This window comes from Heterocephalus glaber, unplaced genomic scaffold (assembly GCF_053883595.1).
Source record: "Heterocephalus glaber isolate CG9 unplaced genomic scaffold, H.glaber_assembly_v1.0 deba00000281, whole genome shotgun sequence".
Classification (NCBI taxonomy): domain Eukaryota; kingdom Metazoa; phylum Chordata; class Mammalia; order Rodentia; family Bathyergidae; genus Heterocephalus; species Heterocephalus glaber.
Window position 1 is genome coordinate 2728845 of NW_028258139.1, and position 23152 is coordinate 2751996.

General features: G+C 39.9%; 1 protein-coding gene across 6 annotated transcripts in view; it reads left to right on the forward strand.

Moving 5' to 3' along the window:
* Positions 1-951: 951 nt before the first annotated feature.
* Rb1cc1 (RB1 inducible coiled-coil 1) overlaps positions 952-23152 on the forward strand; it is a 74591-nt gene continuing 52390 nt past the window's right edge. For 3 of the 6 annotated variants that reach the window (XM_087185626.1, XM_087185647.1, XM_087185637.1), the window contains exon 1: positions 973-1317. In XM_087185626.1, the coding sequence (XP_087041752.1) occupies positions 1277-1317 (41 nt within the window). In that variant the 5' untranslated portion in view covers positions 973-1276. Of the gene's footprint in view, positions 1318-11718; positions 11796-18493; positions 18618-21608; positions 21724-23152 lie in introns of all 6 variants that reach the window. The other 3 variants (XM_087185667.1, XM_087185659.1, XM_087185654.1) reach the window with 3 other exon arrangements.

Genomic DNA, 23152 nt, shown 5'->3' on the forward strand with positions numbered 1-23152 from the left:
AGGACTTAAAAGTCGGACCTTCAAACTTTTATCTACACCAGAAGTCCTGGTAGATTAAAGGTCGCACCTTTAAACTTTTATTTAGACCAGATGTTTCTAGACGTAACAGGGATTTGAAAAGTGCTGTATAATTTTTTTTTCACTGTATAATTATTTTACGTGTAACGCCTGCTCATCAGATTTTAGTACTTAGGCTTTTTGGCGACAAATCACTGCCTGAGACTGATGATGTTCACAAATGGAAGATTCCTCTGAAATTTGTCTCCCATCTAATGAGAGTGTCATTTTAATCACTAACCCACTAGAGAGCTCAGGATTTCTATACAAACTGAAAACTGGTGTTTGTGGCGTTTACAATTTCATTTCAGTCTGTCTAGTGAAAGCTCCTTCTCTTCTCGAATACTTTCATTGCCTTACCTGGTCTGACAAAAACTGTGCCGCCCCACCCTAGCAAAGATAACCAGGGACCCTTGCCCACTGCCTGCAGCCGCACTGGTTGGGGTATGTGCGGCCCTGGCGGCAGGAGTGCACGAGCCAGGCACAGCCCTCCTGGTACCACAAGCTGTCCCTGGCCTTGGTCTGGTCCGCGGTCCGTCCGGGGAGCAGGCGATGAGAGCACCAGACGCCCAGCAGGCCCCGATCTTCGGCGACTTGCTGAAAGCACCGAGCTCTTTTCCCCTGGGGCTGATCCAAATTCGCCGGGGTCTGCGTAGCTCGGGCCTACTCGCTGTACCAAAGGAAGGTCAAGCTCACCTTGGAGAAGTCCGCGCCCAGGCAGCAACTAGTACCACAAGGGGCAAGCCCAGCAAAACCTTCCCGGGTCAGGGGAGGACAGCCAGGCCCGACGTAACCGAAGGCGGAGCCATGCTCTTCGGTTTCCGGACCTGCGCAGACGCCTCTCTTTGCCTCCCTGGGATCCTAGCGCGCCCCTCCCCTCGGCGGCCGTTTCCCGACATGCTCTTCGGAGGAAGAGACGGAGTCGACAATAACAAACCCAGCCGCGGTCGTGTCCGCGGCCCTGCCGAGCCCTCGGTGCTGCCTCGGGGTCCCACAGTCTCCCGGGCCCCTCGGCTCTGACCGGCCGCGGCCCCCTCACTCCCGGCCTCTTAGCAAGAGCCGAGGGGCCTGACCCCGTCCTCCGCCCCGACTGCTCCTTTCTACCCGGAGTTCGGGGCCGCAGCTGGCGCACCGGCGCCCGGACGCCGGCAGTTGTGTCGGTCGGCGGTGCGGAATGGGCGGTTGGTAGCCGCCGCCAAAGACTAGGCGGCGGTGGAAGATGGTGCCCGGGGCCGCCGGCGGAGGAGGAGGCGCTGCCGGGTAAGTGCTGCCGCCGCCCGCGTCCCCTTCCCCCATCTGGGTACCGCGGCCGCCCCGGAGCGGCGGGCCCGGGTCGCGGCGTCCCGGCCCGGGCTCAGGTGTCTGCCTGCCGGCCTCGCGCCTCTGGCCCCGGCAGGTATTGTCTCGCGGCGTGTCAGCCCCAGCGGAGACAAAAGCGGCTCGAGCTGAAGCCCCACTGGACTGCCTGAGGTGTGGGTTTGCTTGCAGCTTCCTCAGCGGGGCTTCGGGTCTCTCTTTGAGCCGGTCTGCACCTGGCGGGATTATGGAAGCGGCCGACGGCAAGAGACGCCCGCTCCTGCCGGGACGCGTCGTTACTTGTGGTCACGGCTGCCAGGGCGCAGCCCTAATGGTGTTTTGGGCCCCAGAACTCGGAGAGTGGGGTTGGGCGGAGGCCGAACGAAGCGCAGAGAGTGGGAGGAACCTAGAGATGATGTCTTTGTCCCGACCCCAGAGTGTGAGGATCGGTGTAAAGTTACTCCTAGGGATGACTCAGCCTCCGACCGCCCCACTGATAGATTTGGGATGGGGTGTGCATGCGGATTTCACAACTTCCTTGGTGGAAACAAAAATACTTTAACCAACAGGCGAAATGATGGCTTCTAAGTGGAGTATGTATAGTTTCTAACACCGCCTCGTGGATGGGGTATGTGTTCACTATTATGGTTTCGTAATCTAGGCTTTTCTGTCATGACTCCTTAAAGTGTGGTCATACCATTAAGTGGTAGAGGCCCGGGTGTCAAGAAATACTAATGTGTTGCTCACTGTTGATAAAGTCACTGCAGGACATTCAGCTACATAGGAATGTTTTTAACTCGGCTAACAAAATACTGTACACCTGTTTTGCTAACGTGTGTGTGTGTGTGTGTGTGTGTATGGTTTAGGTGTTTTTGTGTTGGAGATTTCATCATTTAAAGGTTTGGAAAGCTATACAAAGAGACTTTTGGTCAGATATTTCTGTGAGAAGCAAAGGGACTTCTGAAGGGAGTGGGTGATTTTGTTTTTTTGGGTTTTTTTGATGTATAAGTGTGCCACTGCTGCGGGTGTGAGAATTTTTTCTTTTTGTATTTAGTGTTGTAACGGAATATAGTCTGCATGAACATATTTTTTCAATGACATTCTTGTTATTTTTTGAGCATTTACAATTTTGTTCAAAACCTGGAGTTATGTCATGGATGCTTCAGGCATACAATATATATGATAAATTTCTATTGAAAGAAAGTTGGACTTAAGGCCACATTTTAAAAGTAATGTTTTATTACCTATTTTGAATATTCCATATTAATCAAATTATGACATTTATGGGCCTAATACTGTTTCAGTTACTGAATGTCAGGAAGCCAATGAAGCAGTACTCTTGCTCCTGGAGAAAGTTTGTCTGGCCTCTGCTGACAAACACCAGGGTGGAATGCCTAGCAAGCTCATTGTAACCCCAGCACTCTGGGTGGCTGACACAGGCAGATCTTGAGTTAAAGCTCAGCCTGGGCAATTTAGCAAGTGTCTGTCTCAAAAAAGGGAGGGTGGGACAGGATGTGGCTCAGTGCAAAGGCCCTGGCTTCACTATGCAGAGTGTCTGAGTACCTTCCACACCTCAAAAGAAAGAATGCATAGCAGATTGACTTAGCAAATTAAATTCATAAAGGGCAAAAGAGCAGAGGACACAAGACCTCTGTTTTGTTCAGTTTGTGGTGCTGGGGATAGAATCCAGGGTCTTGCACATGCTAGGCAAGCACTTTACCACTGAGCCACATCTCAAGCTCCGTGATCTCTTGTTTTTGAAAGCCGATTATAAGTTTGAAAGCTTTTATTTGACCTCTTATTTAGAGATTATCTTTAAATTTTATTCATCTTTAGCAATTATTTGAGGACCAGTACGCTTTACTTGGCAGATGTATATCAGTTGTGATTTTTTTTTTTTTTTTTTTTTTAAAGAAAGGCCAGTACAACAGAATCTCATTCTGGCAATTATATTCTCTAACCCCATTTACTTTTTCTTTTGTAGTCAGTAGTGGCCTAGGTAACTTAAGTGAAAATCTAGCAGTCCCTCCCCACATTTATGATCTTTTTATTCACACTGATTGTTGAACTGATTAACTGAGGAATACAAAAAAATTTTTTTTTTGGTACCGGGGCTTGAACTTGGGTTTTTGCGCTTTCGGGGCAGGTGACGGAACCACTGTGCTAAATCCCCGGCCCTATACAAAATTTTTAAAGAAGTTCTTGCTTTAAAAAAAAGGAAAGTGGGGGGCCAGGGATTTAGCTCAGTCATGCTGTGCCTGCCTCTCAAGCACAAAGTCCTGAGTTTGATCCCTGGTACCAGAAAAAAAAAAAGAGGGGAGGGAATAAGAGTCATGTAAGAACAGTTGTATTCTTATTGGAAATTGGTATGAAGGTATTTGAGCTTTTATAGGGTGTAAAGAATATTTTGGGAAGAAAAAATATGGTGTGACATGGGTTTGAGGCCCTGTCTCAAAATAAAATAAAAAGGGCCAGGGATGTAGCTCAGTGATAGTGTTTGTTGAGCATGCATGAGGCCCTGGGTTCAATCCCCAGTACTGCAAAAATAAAACAAAACAATGGAGAAAATTAAAATGTCCTGGGGCAGTGGTGGTGTACCTGTGGCATGTGTGCAGCAAAGGGCTGTTTGTACCATTGAAAACTGTAAAACGTTGGCCATCACTGTCCTAGGGCATTTCAGAGTTTTGACAGGTATTTATTGTGTACTTACTAGTACTGCTGTAGAAGGTAGGGAGGGATTCTAGGGAAAGAGTGGAGAGGAAAACATGGTAATGCTAAGGAGAAAAAATAAAGCAGGGAAGAGAAGGTATGAAGTGCCTCAGGCTGGAGGGAAGTTGAAACTTTATAGAAGATGACCAAGGAAAGCCTCGCTGAAAGACTTTTGAATAAAGACCCAAGAGAACTAGGGGAGCTAGGTACTTAGCTATCTGACAGAGTACATTTTTGTCAGAAGGAACAGTAAATGCAAAGGCTCTAAGGAAAAAGAGATTACTGAAAATAGACTGGCCTGTTGGGGAGAGTATAGTAGTGGGAGATGTTCCATAGATATTCAGGATTTATTGGTCACAGTAAAGAAACTGTAAAGTACCTTAACCCTGCATGTGTAAAGGCACAGAGATGAGTTCCAATAATAGTAATATAGTTGAGAAGCACTTGGAGCCATTCACTCCTAAAATTTTACGTGAACCCCTGCATGAGCTGACTGTCACACTCTTAGCTTTAACAGTGTACCAATGAACTAGAGGGACTGAAGTGTTTGGGCATGGGCGTGTATATGTACTTGTGTGTCTAGGAAATGGTGAAACATTGGAGATTTTAAAGAAGGTAAAATGACAAGTGTAGATTGATGTCGTAGAACTGATAGCTAGACAGTTTGTGTTGTGCTAAGTTGAAGAGTTTGTATTACTCTTTTAGATAAAAGAATATAAAGCTTATTTACCACATTTCTCTTTCATTATTATGGACCTAGGAAACCTGATTACCTGTGAGCTGAACACTGTTGTCCAGGGTCCTGAGAGACTTTCCATTCTTTTATAAAGTTAGAGCTCTGATAAATCAGTTTTGCAAGTGCATTCATTCTTTCATTGGTTAGTGGGGAATGCCACTTTTTCCACCCATGATTTTGTTCTTTTGAATTCTCATACTTCATTGACTTGAAATTAAGCTAAGAGATTCAAGTAACTATTACACATTTTCATTTTTGTTATTGATGTTTTTTTCAGTACTGGGAATTGAACCTAGCACTGAGCTATATTCCCAGCCCCCCCCCCCCATTTTTTTTTTTTTTTTTAATCTAGAGCCAGGGAGGGTCTCACTGAGTCCCTAAGTTGCCCAGGCTGGGCTCAAGCTTAACTCTTGATCCTTCTGCCTCAGCCTCCAGAGTGCTGGCATTACAGGCGTGTGCTACCATGCCTTGCTTATTACTGACTTTTTCCTTAATATTCCACATAATCATTGGTCAATAACTATCCAGGATATCTGTTGAAATATTAATTATTTCACTACCATACTGATGATATTTTCATGGCCTTCGGTAAGGTTTTTACTGCACATGTCACATTAACGCATGCTTTTCTGATAGCTGTGTGCTTGCAGATAGCATCATAGAATGAATTTAATATTTATAGGTAATTTTGATTTTCAAATTTTTAGTTTACATTGTAAAATAAAAACATGCAACTAAAATTTTTCACTGAGGTCATGCATTTTTTCAGTCTTTCTTTCCTCCCTCCTGCCCCCCTTTTCTCTGTCTGTCTCTCTCTCTCTCTCTCTCTCTCTCTCTCTCTCTCTCTCTCTCTCTCTCTCTCTCTCTTTCTTTCGGGTCTTCACACCGAGCTACACCCCAGCCCTTTATTCATTTTTTATTTTGTGACGAGGTCTCACTGAATTGTATAGGTGGGGCTCAAATTTGTATTCATCCTGCCTTGGCCTCCTAGAGTGCTGGGATTACAAACATACAGGCATGTGCCACCTCACCAGGTTACATCTACAGAATCTTTATGAATGACAAGACAACATAATGGATAACATGTTTATATGTGCTGACATGGAAAGATTTTCATGTTATATAGTTCTACCAAGATACATATATGACATCTTATTTTTATAAAACCAAATTATATTTATGTGTATACAATACTTCTGTATAGTTTGGGAATAAATATGAAATATATACTCCAAACACTTTTAAAAAGTATTTCTGTTCTGCTATTTTTATCTTCCTGTGTTTGGGCATTAGTTTTCCAAATACTGTCTCCATCCTTTTGGTACTGTTCTTAGGTGAAACTGCTTGTCTAGTTTCAGACAAAGCTTACATTTAGGAGATCCTGGATCTTTATGAAAAAGGTTGTCTGTTCCAGAGAATGTGAGGGAAATGCCTGACCTACTCTTCTTTCCTTCCTTTTCTTTTCCTCTTGGCAGAGAAAGGATGTTGTCAGATGGGAATACATTTGATTTGGAGAGTCTTGCACCCAGTTTTCAGTCCCTGGCAACTGGCAAGCTTGACACTCTTACTTGTGTTAGATATTATTTTCATTGATGCAGGAGCCAGTGAATACTCAGTGCAGTAGAATTGCTAAGAATTGCAGTTTACAGAATTAGAAACCAGGCAAAATTATTTCAAATTGGCTTCTCTCTATGAAGCATTTAGTCTGCTTTATTTGGTGACATCCAAATAGCATGGGTTCTATTCAAATTGAAAAAAAACTTGAAGGTATTTGTGTTCCTAGCACCTAGTATAGTATCTAGCTTATTAAATGTATCCAAGATATTGTGTGACTAATGAATGAATGTGTTTAGTTTTAGAGGTTGGAATTGTCATCCAGGGTATTTTTCTTTCATCTCCCTATATCAGGAAACTAAGTTTTGAGTATCAGGGTAATTGTCTATATGTTGCAGTGACTGACCTAGTCATCATAGTAGTAATCTCTCAACAGAATTTTTTTGAGACAGGGTCTCACTCTGTAGTTCAGTCTGGACTTGAACTCACTGTAGAGCCCAGGCTGGCCTCAAACTTGAAGTGATCCTTCTGCCTTAGCCTCCTAGTGTGCATGACAGAAAATGTTAATCTCAGATTGTTAAGCTGCATAGACAGTTCTTTGAGATGCGTTCTGCTTCTTTTATGTATGGGTGTGGAAGTCTAGCTGTATCCTTTCACATCTAGAAATAAATGGAATGGCATCAATATTTTTAAAAATTCACCTTCATCAATTTTTTTCTCTCTTTTTTCTTTTGCTACTGGTGATCGAACTAGGGACCTTGTGTTTGTGAGGCTCGTGGTCTCCCTTTTTAAAAAAGTTTTTTATAGTCCAGGATGGTCTTGCACTTGCTACATAATCCAGGCTGGCCTCAAACTCATGGCAGTCCTCCTGCCTCAGCCTCCCGAGTGCTGAGATTACACTCACACATGCCAGGCTTCAATTGTCATTTATAAACTATCTGTGACTAAGAAGGATCTATGAGTACTAAATTGTTCTTATATCATGTGAGATTTTTTTCAACTGTATGATAATTCATACTGCCTTATATAGCTAGTTAAGAAGCTGTAGCTACCTTATATAGCAGAAATTCAGATGAGGAAATAATAATGTGGGTCAATTTGGACTAGGAAAGATTTCCCAGCAATAGTAATAGGAAGGGCCATATTTGAAGATTCAGATAAGCAGAGTTGGAGGTAGGGGTGGTTTTTACGTGCCTGGAATATATAAAGTTGATGGGATGGATCCATTGCTTATACTTCTAGAAGTTTAATTAAACTCAGACTTGCCACCATTTTTGAAGTTTTTAGTGTCTTTCTGGCACTGTATCTGAAGTACATTATTGCTGTCTCACCTCCTGTAAAAGGCATCATTTCAGTTGGTGTATAGAGGTTCTGAGCTTTGGAGGGATAGTTGGGATTCAATTATATAGGTAAATCTTGTTTCAAAGACTACTATTTTCATGGTAATTAAGCCTATATCAGAGTGGAAAATTCATATAGAGGGGTTGGCACATAAACTCATTGAAATTGTGTGGGTACCTGTACTGAGCTAGAAATCGTAGCTAGCTTTGGGCCATTGGTTTGTGTCTTTACAGCCAATACTACGGCTCTAGAAGGATACTGTGGTTGAGGGAAGCAACCTGACTGCAAGTGGTTGTGACTGGTAGGCCTGTTCAAGAAAGATTGGAGTAAAGACATGAAGCCAGAGAATTTGCAGAAACTAGAACAGTGGTGGTGAACCTATGGCTCGTGTGCCACAGCAGGCTCTTTGTATCATTGAAAGCTCTAAAAGGTTTGCTGTCACTGCACTAAAAAGTAAATGTTATGCCATGAGAAAATGAGGGATTAAATTATAAAAGAAATAATGGATAGGATTTGGACAGAAACAACAAATTTTGAGTAGGAGAAGAATGATAGCCCTGCCCACAGTGAAACTGGGGTACAGTGTTAAAGGAAAAACGTTGAGCTGAAATTCAGACATGTTGGTCTGAGGCATGGCTCAATGGTAGATCTTATATATAGCTTGTGTGAAGCTCTTGAGTTTAATTCCCAGCACCAGGGGCCCGGGGGGAAGAATGTAGATGCATTGTTTGAGGTAACTGTGGGATTTGAGTTTGAAATATTTAACATCATCTCATGTTGGTCCTGAGATCAGAATAGATCTGAGTTGGTTTCATAACATTATTTTATGCTTATATTGTACTTTATGGTTTACACAACTCTTTCGGTGTGTAGATTGTTTTTTAGACCCTGAAGACAACCCTGTGACATAGGTAGTTTCTTTCCTTTTTGTAATCATGAAAAAAAACTTGTTAGATGAAGTCAGTCAGGGTCATATAATAAGTAGAGACAGAACTTGAATATAGGACTTCTGACTCCACATCTCAGTTCTTTTCAGTCTGTATTCTTTTGTGTCTACAAAACAAAAACAATTGGAGGAAAGACCATGTGGAGAAGCACTATACTATATTTAGAGTGGGTTAGGGCAAAACTCCACTGGAGCCTTACATTGGAGGGTGAAATGAAGAGAGCACGTTGGAATCTGTTTGGAATCTGTTTGGAATCAGCTGTGCTAGGACAGACAATTCAGGTTGTTACTTTAACACATAAATGCTTTCTCCTCTTGATTATAACTGGGATTCTTTTTTTTTAATCAAGAGAAATCTGGGTGTGGTGGCCTGCACCTATAATCCAGTTACTCTAGAACCTGAGGCAGGAGGATTCCAAGTTCAAGGGCAGCCTGGATTAAATGGCTGAGATCCTGACCCAAAAAAGGAAATTAGAGATAGTGTATGTTATGGCTTTTATTTAAATGGCCCCTCACAGCCTCAAGTGGTCATAGGTGTGGCTTTTTGAGGTGGCAGGATCTAGAGTGTGTGCCCCTGGAATTCATTCATGGTGCAGTGCTCCACCACTAGGCTCAAGGGCAGTGGGATTAAGGGTGTGAGTTCTACTGGCCCTAGGTAGTCTGGATATGATAAAAGGGTGCAGAAAGACTCTATTAAGGTCTCTTGCTGCTTTGCTACCTTCAGTCCACCGTGAACTGTTGCCCCTCTGCCGTGTGCCACTCTGCCTTGGAGCCAGCCAGTTATGGACTGAAACTTCCAGAAACTGTGAGCCAAATAAACCTTTCCTCCCTTAACTTGTGAGTGTTGGGTATTTTGTCTCAGCATCAAGAAAAGTAACCAACACAGTGTAAATGGCTCCTAGAGATAGCCAGTGTTGGAAAAACTGATGTTAAACAGATTCAGACATTTTTCCTCTTCTGTGTTTAGAATTGAGCCCAAGGTCTTTGCAGTGAGCCACAAACACAGTCCCACGTTTTTATTTTTTATTTTGAGATAGTCTTGCTGAGATGCCTAGACAGGACTCCTACTTGGATTCTCCTGCTTCAGTCTTCTGTAGTGCTGGGGTTACAGTGTGTGCTACTACACCCAGCTAGTTCTAGACATTTAAGTGTTTGTTTACACCCACGTCCCTATGCATTCATTACAAAATAAAACAAAATCCACAATCACATGTTTTATATACACACATGTACATACATATAGACACATGCATATCATTTATTTAATCCCTTTTTGGTAGTCAGCTTTCTAATTTTTCATTGTTAAAAGTGATGGTATAATGAAAGTCAGTGGGTGTATATACCTTTGTATATTTACCTCATTGCTTATTTTCAGTACTTTCTCAGAGGTAGAATTGCTAGTTTTTATATTTTTGGTATACAGTACACTGCAGGTTAAATCCTAAAGTTGTACCAGTTTATATTCTTGTCCACAATGTGTTGGTGGGTTTACTGTTATCTTGTCAACATATAGCAGTCATTGTAATCATTAGTAGTAATCTGAAGGTAAAAATGGTATCCCGTGGACATTTTAGTTATTTCTTAGTGAAATGTATGTCCGGATAGTCTCTTTTTTATCATGCTGTGAACAGCTGTTTGTCACAGTCCCATTGCTTGAAAACTTCATCCTTGCCCAGTATTTGAAATTCTGCCATTTTTATATGTCTTGGTATAAATCTGAAGATATGTTTGGATCTTTTCTGTTCCATATGTTATCTTTTTATTAATATATCATAGTCTCATAGAGTTAACTACTGTGGGTTTGATAGTATGATTGACATGTTCTGATAGTTCTGTATCCATGCAGTGTTTAAGTAGGCACTTAATTTTGTCTCAGTGGATAGACATTAGTGTCAGTATTTAGGCAGAAGGTCAAATAATATGAGCTTAGTTTTATAAAAAATTAGGAAATATTTTTCTATAAAATGATGATGTCAGATTGTAGGAAATCTTGATGAAAAGTGATACACTTGGCCCTCTGTGGCCCTTGTGTCCAAATCCACAAACTCTTAATCTCAGATTGAAAATATTATGTCCCTTATTGAATTGAAAAAGTTATACTGAACATGCACAGACTTTGTCTATTCACTATTTCCTGAGTAATTCAGTATAAAAACTTAGTCTTTACATTGTATTCATTATTATAAATAATATACAGATGGTTCAAAATTTATGAGAGTTGTGTATAGACTATTTACAAATTTCCAGGTGCAGTGGCATATGTGTATAATCCCAGCACTCAGTAGGCTGAGGCAGGAGGATTGCTGTGAATTCTTTGAAAATATTGAACAAATAGTATACCATTTTATGTAAGGGACTTGGATATCCTCAGATTCAGGTATCCTTGAGGGGTCCTGGGACCAGCCTTCCATGGATGTGAAAGGATGACTATACTTAGAATACTTAAGTACTAGGCTTGTACATAAAGCTTATAAACTTAATTTGTAATTCCTTCAGCTGCAGTTGCTTTTTATGCTGATACCTGACAATTATATGCAATACATTTAGTTCTAGATCATCTAGACTTCACCCATTTATGGAATATAATGGATTTTATATGAATGAAGGGAAAATGTACATCTTGAGAACTCTTAAGTTACAATTTGATAAAAAATGAACTCTAATAATAGTTTTCTTTTTTAAAAAAAGTCGGTGGTTTACTAAGCTTATTCTAAAATTTAGATGTGATCAGTGAGGGTAAATTGTTTATTTCCAGTTGGAGCTTGATTTTACATATTCTAGTTTTTCTCGAATAACATGTTTGTTTGTATTTTTGCCCATTCCTCCTCAATGTCACCTTTCCATGCCTCCTTTCATTTCATTTAACATTATAATGTTCATTTTATGTAATAAGTTTCTGAAAGACAAACAGTATGTACTTTATTTATGTACAGTGTGTACTGTATCTTTGGTCACTGGCAGACAAGATTTTAAAAATATTTGTTCAATATACATTAGAACTGGGTTTAATATCTAATCTTGACTGTGGCATTCTTAGGATATTGGAGGAATCGTATAGTGTACCCCTTTTGTTTTTCAGATGAAGAAACTGAGATTTAGAGAAATTTACTTTCAAGGTCACAGAAATAAATATGTAAAGCCAGCTCTAAAACCCAGGTCAGTATTTCTGCCCAAATAGCTTTCATTTCAGGGTAACCAAAATCGGTGCTTGATTCCTTATGTCCCTTATTGCTTATTCTTTTTAACAGCTTTAAAGAAAGGAGAGAAATCCGCTTTGTCAAATCATCTTATTATTTTAATAATGTTCTTGTGGATTCTGTTGACCAGCTTTCTGATTCCACAGTTTTAGTCCTCATCCATGGCTTTGGCCTCAAACACTTGTTTTCTTTCCACCATCTCTAGTTAGTGTGTTAGGTGCTGTGGTGTTTAAAGAAAGGCAGGTATAAAACATGATCAGATTTTCTCTAATCATTTACAGTACAGGTTGGGCAATGTAGGACAGACCCTTGGCAAGTGGCCCCCCAAAAATATAATGGGGCATTTATTTACTTTCTGTATACAAACTTTGTTACTAGAATTTGAAGTATAGGACATAAGTGCTTAATGGACAGACCATTGACAGATAGTAAGATTAGGGAGGATTGTAACAATATTTATGGAAACTGGAATGACATAATTAAAGATAGGAGAAAAACCTGGGCTTATTCATCTCACATCAGATCAGTTGAAATGGTTTGGAGCTTCATGTAGAGTCATAGAAGGGCAACAGTGGACTGTCAGTCTAAGGGAGTGTATATTTGAGTAGATGTTATGAAACGCTTTTAGTTTGGGGGTTTGGAGGGGAATAACACCGCATTAAGACCTAAGGTGGTTTTGTTGGTATTATCCTCCGAGATGAATCTGAGATGGAGGCTGCAGGTAGAAGCAGCTCAGATAGGTAATTATCAAGAGCTTAAGTGTGCAGTTTCAGGGGAATGAAGTGGAAGAGTACATAGATTTAGTGACAGATTCCAGAGAAGGGAATCCTTATTCACATATGCTATTAAACCAAGATGTCTTTTTTGCAACACTTATCCATACATAAGCTTACTTGTATGTATCTAATATATACATACAACTTCCTATAGGTAGGCACACAACATAAATATAGATCAAATTTCCATTGTGCACCAGGACCTAACCAACAGAAAGGATAAAGGAAATTAAAGGTTTTCTTATTCTTAGACTACATTCTCAGCCTTACTGTTCAATAAAAACTACTATAGACATTGAAAAAAAATTTTGAGTTTCCCTGAACTTATCATTGCACTGAAAGGAAAGTTGATCAAGATGACACCCAAAGTGTCTACCTAGTTGAGATTCTACACCAGGTGTGGTAGCGCAGGCCTGTGATCCCAGCAGCACTCAGGAGGGGGTGAGGTTGAAGGATCGCCATAAGTTCGAGGCCAGCCTGAACTACATAGCTATAGCTTATCGCAAAACCCCAAAAGAAACCAAACCAAAAAAAAGATTCTATAAGGGAAATTGTACATGAAAGGCTCTTAAGCCAGCTGTTTAAGGAAACAAACAAAACTGAGTCTCTGTCTTGAAATGCTGTATAGTCTTTTTTTTTGTACCAGGAACTCAGGACCTTGTGCTTTCGAGGCAGTTATGTTGCCACTGAGCTAAATCCCCGGCCCTGTATAGTCTTAATGATATAACAAATGTTAGGAAGGGCTAGATCTGTGATATTAGCAGTAAAGGGAAAGAAAAGGAGTTCTGTTACTTTCTTGTATGAGCAGTATGTCCTAGGCAAAAGAAGGGGATATTGCCTGACTTTTCTCACACTGACACTATTTTTTCCATACCTAGATCTCCTCTTCTTTTTTTTTTTTATTCTTTGGTACCGGGGATCGAATTTGGGTCCTTGCGCTTTTGTGCAGCAGGCAGGGAAACCACTGAGCTAAATCCCAGCCACCTAGATCTCTTCTTAAAGCTTCCTGATCTCAAGCTCTCTCTTTACCCTACCAGTTCTTCTTTAAAAACCTACTTCTGAGGCAGGGATGAGTTCAGTGATAAAAATGCTTGATTAGCACATTCAGTCCCTAGCACCAAGCTGGGTGTGGTGGCACACACCTGTAATCCAAACACTCTGGGAGGCTGATGCAGCAGGACAGTGAGTTTGAACCCAACTTGAGCAATTTAGCAAGATGTTATCTCAAACTAAAACAATAATAATAATAATAGGGGCTGAGGATGTGGTTCAATGCCAAAGGTCTGGGTTCAGTCCTCGGTATTGGAACAGAAAAACTCCCTAGCACCAAACAATGTATATCTATCTCAATTGCTATTTCTCTCCTAGATACTAATTTTTAAGTAGTCATGTCATAACTTCATGACAAGGTATGTGTGTTTAGTACAGGGAAGATTTTATTTCCTGTTTCTTCGTATTTCACAGATTAGACCCAGTAAGAGGAGGCAGATATTCACTTTTGTTAAGCAAGATAAAAGTTTATTAAATACAACTGAATAAAATATCTACATATGCTATTTTAAGGTTTTGGTGAAAGAAATGTCATTTGAGGCAAGCTTCCTTGTATGTGTATATATTCTGTTATAGTTTGGCTGCAGATACACTGAGAAATCAATTCTGATATGCGTAGTCATTTAAGGACATAATGATTTTTAAAAAAAAATAATTTATCAAACACACATATAGAAATTAAAACCATTCAAAGAAGAACAGTGCAAGGGGAAAAAAACAATAATATTCAAATACAGTAGAACTCAACCAGAACAAAACTGAAAAGCATTTAAATATTTTTCCATATAACGTAAAAAAGCATCTCAAGCACCAACAAGACACCAGAGGATGTGATTTGTTTCAGAAAGATCCCCAAAGCCAGCATTGAACAAATAGTGGTCTGGAAAAAAACTCCAGTTAGCTAGCAGATTCCACATAAGCCAGACTTCTCCCTAATTTAAATTTCGATACAGTTATATGCCACGCGATGGAAACACAATCCGAGAAATATGTTGTTAGGCCATTTCATCCGTGTGTATCCTTAATTACACTTTCAGTTTCTCACACTAGAGAAACTATTCGGTATTTACACATGTGTGTCCTATTTCACTTAAGAGTATGGCCTCAATATGCATCCATTTAGCTATAAATGTCTGTAGTTTCTCCTTCTTTATGGCTGAGTAGTACTCCATTTTATAAAAAAACCACATCTTCTTTATCCAGTCTCCAGTTGATGGGCACTTGGGCTATTTCTAAGCTTTAGCTATTACAAACTGTGCTGCTATAAACATGGGTACACATATATCACTGTGGTATGATTCTTTTAATTCTTTTGTGAAGATACCCAGCAGGGGGATAGCTGGGTCGAATGGGATCTCCAAGTCTAGTTCTTTGAGGTATCTCCATACTGATTTCCAGAGTAGTTGCACCAGTCTGCACTCCCACCAAGAATGGAGAAGGGTTCCTTTCTCTCCACAGCCCTGCCAGCATTTGTTATTGGATGATTTCTTGATAGCAGCCATTCTTTGTGGGGTGAGGTGAAATCTCAGTGTTGTTTTCATCTGCATCTCTCTAATGACCAGTGATGTTGAACATTTTTCATATATTTATTTGCTGCTTTTACTTCTTTGAGAAATGTCTGTTCATTTCAGATGCCCATTTTTGAATTGGGTCTTTGAATTTGAGGGGTCTGATTTTTTTCAGTTCTTTATATATTCTAGATAGTAGTCCTTTGTCTAAGGTACAGTTGCTGAAAATTTTTTCCGACATTGTAAGTTGTCTCTCAGATGATTCTTTTTGTGATATGGGAATGAAAATTATTCAGTCTTACAGAAGTGAAAGATAGCTTTTAGAATGCTCATGCTAAACAAGGTCTGACCTGTAGGGTCACCCTATTTGATCAGCAAGAAAGTGACCAATGAGTGTGGGGGACAATTACTTTTTCTTTCCCAGTATGAGTTGTGGGAGGAGGCAATATTTAATACATACATTACTGTTCTATAGGCAGTGTACTGGTATCTGGGTATTGGAATAATGGATGCTTTTCTTTCCAGCAGTCTTTTATAAAGTGGACTTGCTCTTTGTAAAATAACTCTTTTGGCACTCTAAAAAACAAGCAGAAAAGCCAGTTTATTGATCAAAGTTTCCATCTATATCATTTTTATCCTTTTGTAGGGTTGGGGAACCTCTAGAGATGTTCTGTATATTGTGTTTCTGTATTTATTTTTACTTATGGAAATTTTTTAAAAAGTAAGCAATAGAAAAATGAGCTATATGTATCCATCATTTTGTTTCTATAGTTAGCATCTTATGGCCAATCCTATTTCAACTATACTTCTTATTACTTTAGTTCTGTAAGTTTGTTTTTGTTTTTGTTTTTTGTTTTTGCTTTACTGGGAATCAAACTAAGGGGTGCTCTACCACTGAGCTATATTCCCAGTCCTTTTTGATTTTTCTATTTTGACACTAGGTCTTGCTAAATTGCTTAGACTGGTATTGAACCTTGTACTCCTCCTGCCTCAGTAGCTAGGATTAGAGGTATGGGCCACAGTGCCTGGCCAGTGCTAAAAGCTTTGAAGAACAATAATCTACTTCAATAGCGCTGCAAGATGTTATCTCTACTTTTGAGATGATAAAGTGGAATCTCAGAGAAAATCACTGGTATGATCAAAAATATGGTGAATATTTACTTTTTATTTTAAAATTTATTAGAGTAAAACATACCCCATTTGTTCTTACCTCTTTCTTTCTGTCTCTGTCTCTGTCTTTCTTTTTTGAGACAAGGTCTCTATATAGTTTGGGCTGGCTTTGAACTCATGACACTCATGGCAGTCCTCTTGCCTTAGCCTCCTGAGTGCTGGGATTACAGTGGTGAGTCACCAAGCCTGGCTCTTGCCACTTTCTGAAGCAAGTCTTTAGTTGAGCTGTTGTGCTTGCCTGCATGTCCTTTCAAAACATTCAGTTTTTATGGTCGTTTTGACTTTAGGGAAGAGCCAGAGGTCACAGGGTGCGAGAATAAGATGAAGACACACCATAATATTTTTGCTAGCCTGCAGTTGATAGCACTTAGTGGAATTTACCATATTTTTGATCATTGCTTTTTTTTTTTCCCCAGTACTGGGGATTGAATGAGCTACATCCCTCTCCCTTTTTTATTTTTGAGTCAGTGTTCTCTCATTACTGAGGCTGGCCTTGATCTTGTGATCCTCCTGCCTTAGCCTCCCGGAATGCTGGGCTAACAGGCATGCACTACCATGCTTAACTCAAAACTTTTTAAAACTCAGTATTGCTTAGTCACTCATTATAACCTTGTGGTATCGGAGTTACTGGTTTTGAGGAGAAAGTGAAATCACAACTTTGGCTATTCAAATTAAGGTGGCCAGGGATTTAGCTCAGTGGTTCTGCTGCTTGCCTCTCAAGCACAGGGACCCAAGTTTGATCCCCAGTACCAAAAAAAAAAAAAAAATTAATCAAGGAAGTTGGTAGTGGGAAACAACTTTTTTGTTTTTTTCCCTTTTCCCCTTTCCCATAAGTCAGAACTAGTCATTTGTGTAATCAGTTTTCAGTCTGTCATAAGTAAGACTGAGTTTTATTCCTAGATGCACCCCCCCCCCAATGTCTCGTGCTCCTAGATGGGGCTTTTGGGAGGTGATTGGGTCATTGGCATGTGATACTTACCAGATTACTTAACTGATGAGTTCATAGCTGAATGTGATGTTGGAAGGTGTCAGCCTGGTTAAAGAAAGTGGGGGTAGGATGATCTGCAAGGTTCTATCCCTCTTTCTCCTTCCTTGATCTGTCAGCTGCTTCCCACCACCATGCCATAACCTCTTTTTCCTTTGCTGTGCCCCCCTGCCATGCCATTCTGCCTTGGAGCCAGGTGACTATGGGCTCAAACCCTTGTTAACTTTTCTTCCTTAGAGTAGTGGGTGTTGGGTCTCAGAAAGTAACTAAGACTTTTAGAAAAGTAGGAAATTGGCCCTATGCCCTGAGGGACAGTTTTGCTGTTGTTACTGTCACTTCCATTTAATGTTGCTGTTCCAGATAGCATGACTTTACCAGAGGCCTTCAGTTTTTTCCTCTTTGAGAGGGCTGGTAAGATATTCATAACAAGAAAAGAACTCCTGCCTGGTTGCATTTTTCTGGGATGGGCCATCCTGAGTCATATGCAGCCTTTGTGCCTAATTGCCATCATCTGGAGACTTTCACTTGAGGGGTTGGTTCTGGCAGCATGGAAGTTGGGGATGATATCATTTGGATGTGATTTGAATGTCTCCCCCAGAAGTGCACATGTTAGAGGGTTGGTCTTCATTGTGCAGGTGTTGAGGTCATGAGACTTTAAAGAGGTGGGGTCTAGTAGGTCATTGGGGTAGTGCTGCCTTTGGAAAGGATTAAAGTAGTTCTTATTAGACTCCTGGTTAATTCTCTCAAGAAAGTCATTATAAAAGAATAAGCATACCTCCTTCCCTTACTCTAGCCTCCTGTCTGTTCTTGCTGTTTGATCTTGCTGTGTATGACATTTCTGTCACATGGCTCCTGCCCATGTGATGGTATCCACTGTGAGGTCTTTTATCAGAACTGAGCCAATGTGAACATTACGCCCTTGAACCTACAGAATGTAGTTAAATATCAATAAGTTTTTTCTTTAAAAAGTAGCTAGATGCAGGTATTTCACTGTAGTGACAGAATAATGGACTAACATAGAAGCTAACACTGCTTGAATTTCTGCCCAGAAGCTCCTAGATACTGAGTCATCCTTGACTTCCTGAAATTGCAAGGGGAAGTCAGGCAATTTGTTTGTTTGTTTGGTTGGTTGGTTTTGCCAGGCAATTTATTGGTTCTTCCACTCTAGTGCCCAGATTCTGCTTCTTGCTGCCCTGGAGTTTTCATCCATAGCAGTGGAGTAACCTTTGTTGCTGGTCCTGGGCAGCAAAGGGATAATTGGAATTGAGGCGGACAAAGGTGCAAATTGAGAGGTGCTTTTCAGTTTCACAATCACCCTTTTCTTCAATACCATAGATTGGTTCTCCTCTGTACATTTAATTTTTGTTGTTGTTGTTTGGTGGTGATGGGAATTGAACCCAGGCAAATACTCTACCACTGAGCCATGTGACCAGCCCATGTACCTGACATTTGCTGTGATATTTTCAGTATACACATTCCACTTGCCAGGTTGATCAAATATAGAAGAATTTCTAATCTTATGCCAAGACGCACCTTTTTACATTTATGGACCCATGGAAATCTAGTACTTCCTGAATTTAGATCCATTTTATTTCTGATTAGTGATGTTGTTGCTGTTAAGACAGATTCTCACTCTGTATCCCAGGCTGGCCTCAACTCCTGGCAATCCTCCTGCCTCAGTCTCCCGAGTGCTGGAATTACAGGCATGTGCCATCAAGCCCACTGAAAAGCCAATGACATATCATATTTTCATATGTTCTGCCATTTTTGCCCCTAATATTTTTTTTAACTGTGTTTGGAAGAAGATAGATTTTTTTTTTAAGATAGATATTTTTAAATGGTCACATAAGGAGTAAATTGTGGAAAAAAGAAATGTTTGCATTCTAAAGGAACAGAAAAATGCTGAGTCATAGAATGTACTTACTAATTAATCACATGGACAGGATCTTGATGTTTTAGTAGTACGTTCATTTTTTTTTCTCCTTTATCTTAGCCATGGATTTTAACACTGACTATGAGAAATAACTTCTTTGAGGCACATTTTGTCATTTGAATGATGGGAATAAGACAAACCTTTCTCACAAGAGCAATCATGCACCTCCTGTGCATATTTTGAAGTTTTTGTTTTTACCTAAAATATTTCTGGTAGCTTTTTAAAGCAGTAGGTATCATTTATATTATATAAATATAAAATTTCTGTGCTGCTCCCTGTTGGGCTTCACAAGAACAGGCAGATAGATATATTATTTTCTTTTTTTTAACTAAAGCTAAAAGCAAAAATTGTCTACTACATACAACGTGCTTTTCTCAGGTGCTTTGTTTTGGAGTGTGCGTGCATATGTATTATTGATTCAACCCAGGGCTTCATGCATGCTAGGCAAGGACAAGCTATCAAGCTATACCCCCAGCCTCTCAAGTGCTGACATTATCGCTGTTAAAAGCAAGAAGTAGCAGAGTTGGAATGCCCAGGTTTGAATCATCAGTCAATCACCTGTAACATTAACTTCTTAATTCCCTTCCTTATTATAAAATGACAGTCCTGTCTAAAGGAGTCTTATGAGGAACAAATGAAAGCATTTCATTTAAGAAAGCATATAGGATGGTTTCCTAAGCTGTCGTAAATACTCACAAAATGGTAGCTGCATCCATAAAAATCATAATTGTGACATTTAAGCAGCAGAAAAAGATTGACTAGCATTTACAATGACCTCTTTGAATGCAGTGTTGAGGATGGTTGAGTAGGAATTGAAGAGATATGGAGCAGGTTGAGAAGCTGTTGTAAAAAGCTACAGGTTAGAAAATGAGTCTGACTTAAGGTTAGCAATAAAATTAGAGATAGATAGTAAACATCTTAGGGTTAGAATTGACAGGACAGACTTGCTGATGATTCTCTCTGTTAGGAGAGTTAGGATAGCATGTGGTATTTTTTTTTTTGCTTTTGGTACCGGGTATTGAACTCAGGACTTTGCATTTGCAAGGGAGGCAGCAGAACCATTGAGCTAAATCCCCAGCCCTGGATGTGGTATATCTTGAGTAAATGTAGATTCCATCCACCCAGAGAAATGAAAAGGAGATTTAGGGAACAGAGAAGGTAAGGAGTTCAGTGTTGGACACAAGATCGAAGAAATGCATATAGGAAATCAACTTGGACTCGAATTTCAGAGGGATTGTATGGACAATTTAGGAAAAATTTAGGCTAGGTTTTAAGTAAGTACTTAATAATACCGGTGGTGGTAGCTGCAGCCATGGGAGTAGGTGAGTTCTACTGTACAGAAGTAACAAAGCCTGAACTCTCACCCAAACATTGAAGAATTGGCTTCTTACCTGCCAACCATCATGTTCCAATGAAAATTTTTCTTTCACATTTTTATAATATGATATGGCTGTGTTATATTACTTATCTGTTGCTGAGTCAGAAATTGCCATAAACTGGAAGCCATATAAATACTATTATAGAGATTCTTGGCATGACTTGGGTGGATTTTCTGCTTCAGGGTCTCTCACAAGACCTATCAGGGTCTTACTCAGGGTCATTGTCCCCTCAACTGGGGAAGGATCTGCTCATTGGCTCATGTAGTTGTGTCAAGATTAGTTCCTTGTTGATTGTCAGATTGAGATTCTTAGATTCTTGGTAGCCACCTCAACATTCTTACCAAGCATAAGTCTCTGTATGGCCATTTACTTACCAAAGTTCGCGGGCAGGGTGAAAGTTAAATCTTGATTTACAGTCATGGTCATGACATCCCGTCACTTTTTTATATTTTATTGATTAGAAACATTACAGGCCTGGCCTAAACCTTGAAGGAATGTATTTTACTAGAGTAGATGTCAGGAAATAGAGGTAGCATGGATAATCGGTGCTATCTTAGAGGCTGTCTGCTATAGGTACCCCTTTTATTCCTGCTTACAGAAGAGGAAACTGAAAATAGTTAAGTAACTCGTTCTGAATTACATAATTGCAAGCATTGAGGTCAGGCCCAAATCCAAGCTGTTCTTTCCACAGCTTGGGTTCTTCTTCATCATTATATATTAAGGACCGAGAAATGGCTGTAGAAATAGTAGTTTGGGGTAGTTCATTAGTGATTTTTGTTATTTAGTGGAATGATGTGGTTCAGAGTCATGGTTGTGGTCTCAGTGCATATGCAGGTAGGAAAAGGAACTGAGTTGAGAGTACTCTTTAAGATGGTTATTTTAAAGGGGAGAACATATGATGGCTTTGTGTTGTTGTTGTTACATATTGAATTGTTTCTCCATGTGGTAATTCAGAACTTTTTCTTTTCCAGTTCTCCGAGTTTAACCAGTAATGCCATTCAGTTGCCAATATCAAGCAAAGCAAATATAAGCCAGTTCTGATCTGCTTTTTAGGAAAAGTGGTAGTGCTTTTCACAGTGCCTGACGGTAAGTCATAGTGCCAGACTGTAAGTCACAGCTCCTACCTTTATAACTAAGTTTTTTTTATCTAATGCATTTAAAATAATGATTTTGGAAACTTAATTTCAAAATCCTAACTTTTTTTTCCCCTGCAATAGCAGAGATTGAACCCTGCACCTTGTGCTTGCGAGGCAGGCACTACTGAGCATACTATTTTTGCCTTTTTCTGATACAATAATTTAAACTCTATAAGACTCATTTGGAAAGAACATGAAGAACAATACCTACCAGTTTGTGAGGATTTATGGTTGCCTTCCACCACTTTCATTAATCAGTGGAATTTCAACCACTCATTTGTTAAAAATAAAATGCTGCATCAGTGATGGTGAGCCTTGTAGAGCTTTCAGTGACACAGATAGCCCGCTATGGCCAGCATACTATAGGTTTGCTGCCACAATACTAGATCATGAAATCGGTTCCTTTTATATATACCCGAACTTTTTTTTTTTTTTTTTTTAAATTAAAAAATTTTTTTTTAAGTCAGGGTCTTGCTACCTAGTTCAGGCTGGCCTTGAACTCATGGTGATCCTCCTGCCTTAACCTCCCAAGTGCTGGGATTACAGGTGTGCACCAGGCCGAGCAATGCCATTATATGTTTTAGATGAGAAAGCTTTATGTTACACATGAGCTTTTAATGTGGACAATATTCTCATTTCTAGGCCCATGTACTTTGTGCTATTGTATATAAAGTGACAACTGTTAGGGCCAAAGGATTTATGTTTTTGCTTTTGTATTTTTGGGGGAGTGAGAGTTACTTCTGGAACATTTCTGGCTCAGTATGATGGTGGAGGCAGCTGCTAGAAGGAATTGGGACTTACTTCCCCCTAACTTGGAAAAGTAATGTAATAATTATTTTTATTTGCTCTTAAGTTTAACCTAAAGACTAATCTACTTCTAACTCTTGGAAAGAAGTGGTTAAGGACTTAAGTTGCTAAATTGCCCAGGTTGGGCGTGCACTTGTGATCCTCCTGCCTCAGACTCCGAAGTAGCATGTGCCTTTACATCTGCCTGCCTCAAGCATTTTATTCTTACTGTGAAAAACTAAAATCTTCACATCAGCTTTACCCCTGTAATATCTGGTCTCTTATTTTTCTGAAAAGTTTTATTTTTTTTGAGGGAAAATAATTATACTTTTCACTAATCTCATCACTGTTTGTAAGCGTAGAGCTTACCAGATAGATCATCCATTCAGTAATTCTAGGCCTCAAAACTCATTTTAATTTTTATTTACATGACAAGACTTAGCTGTGTCTTGATGATTTACACTTGTAAAAATTGATCACTTTAAAAAAAAAAAAATGATCACTTTTTGGGCTGGGGATCTAGCTCTGGTTCTGCCACCAACCCTGCAAGTGCAAGGGCCTGAGTTCAATCCCCGGTACCAAAAAAATTGATC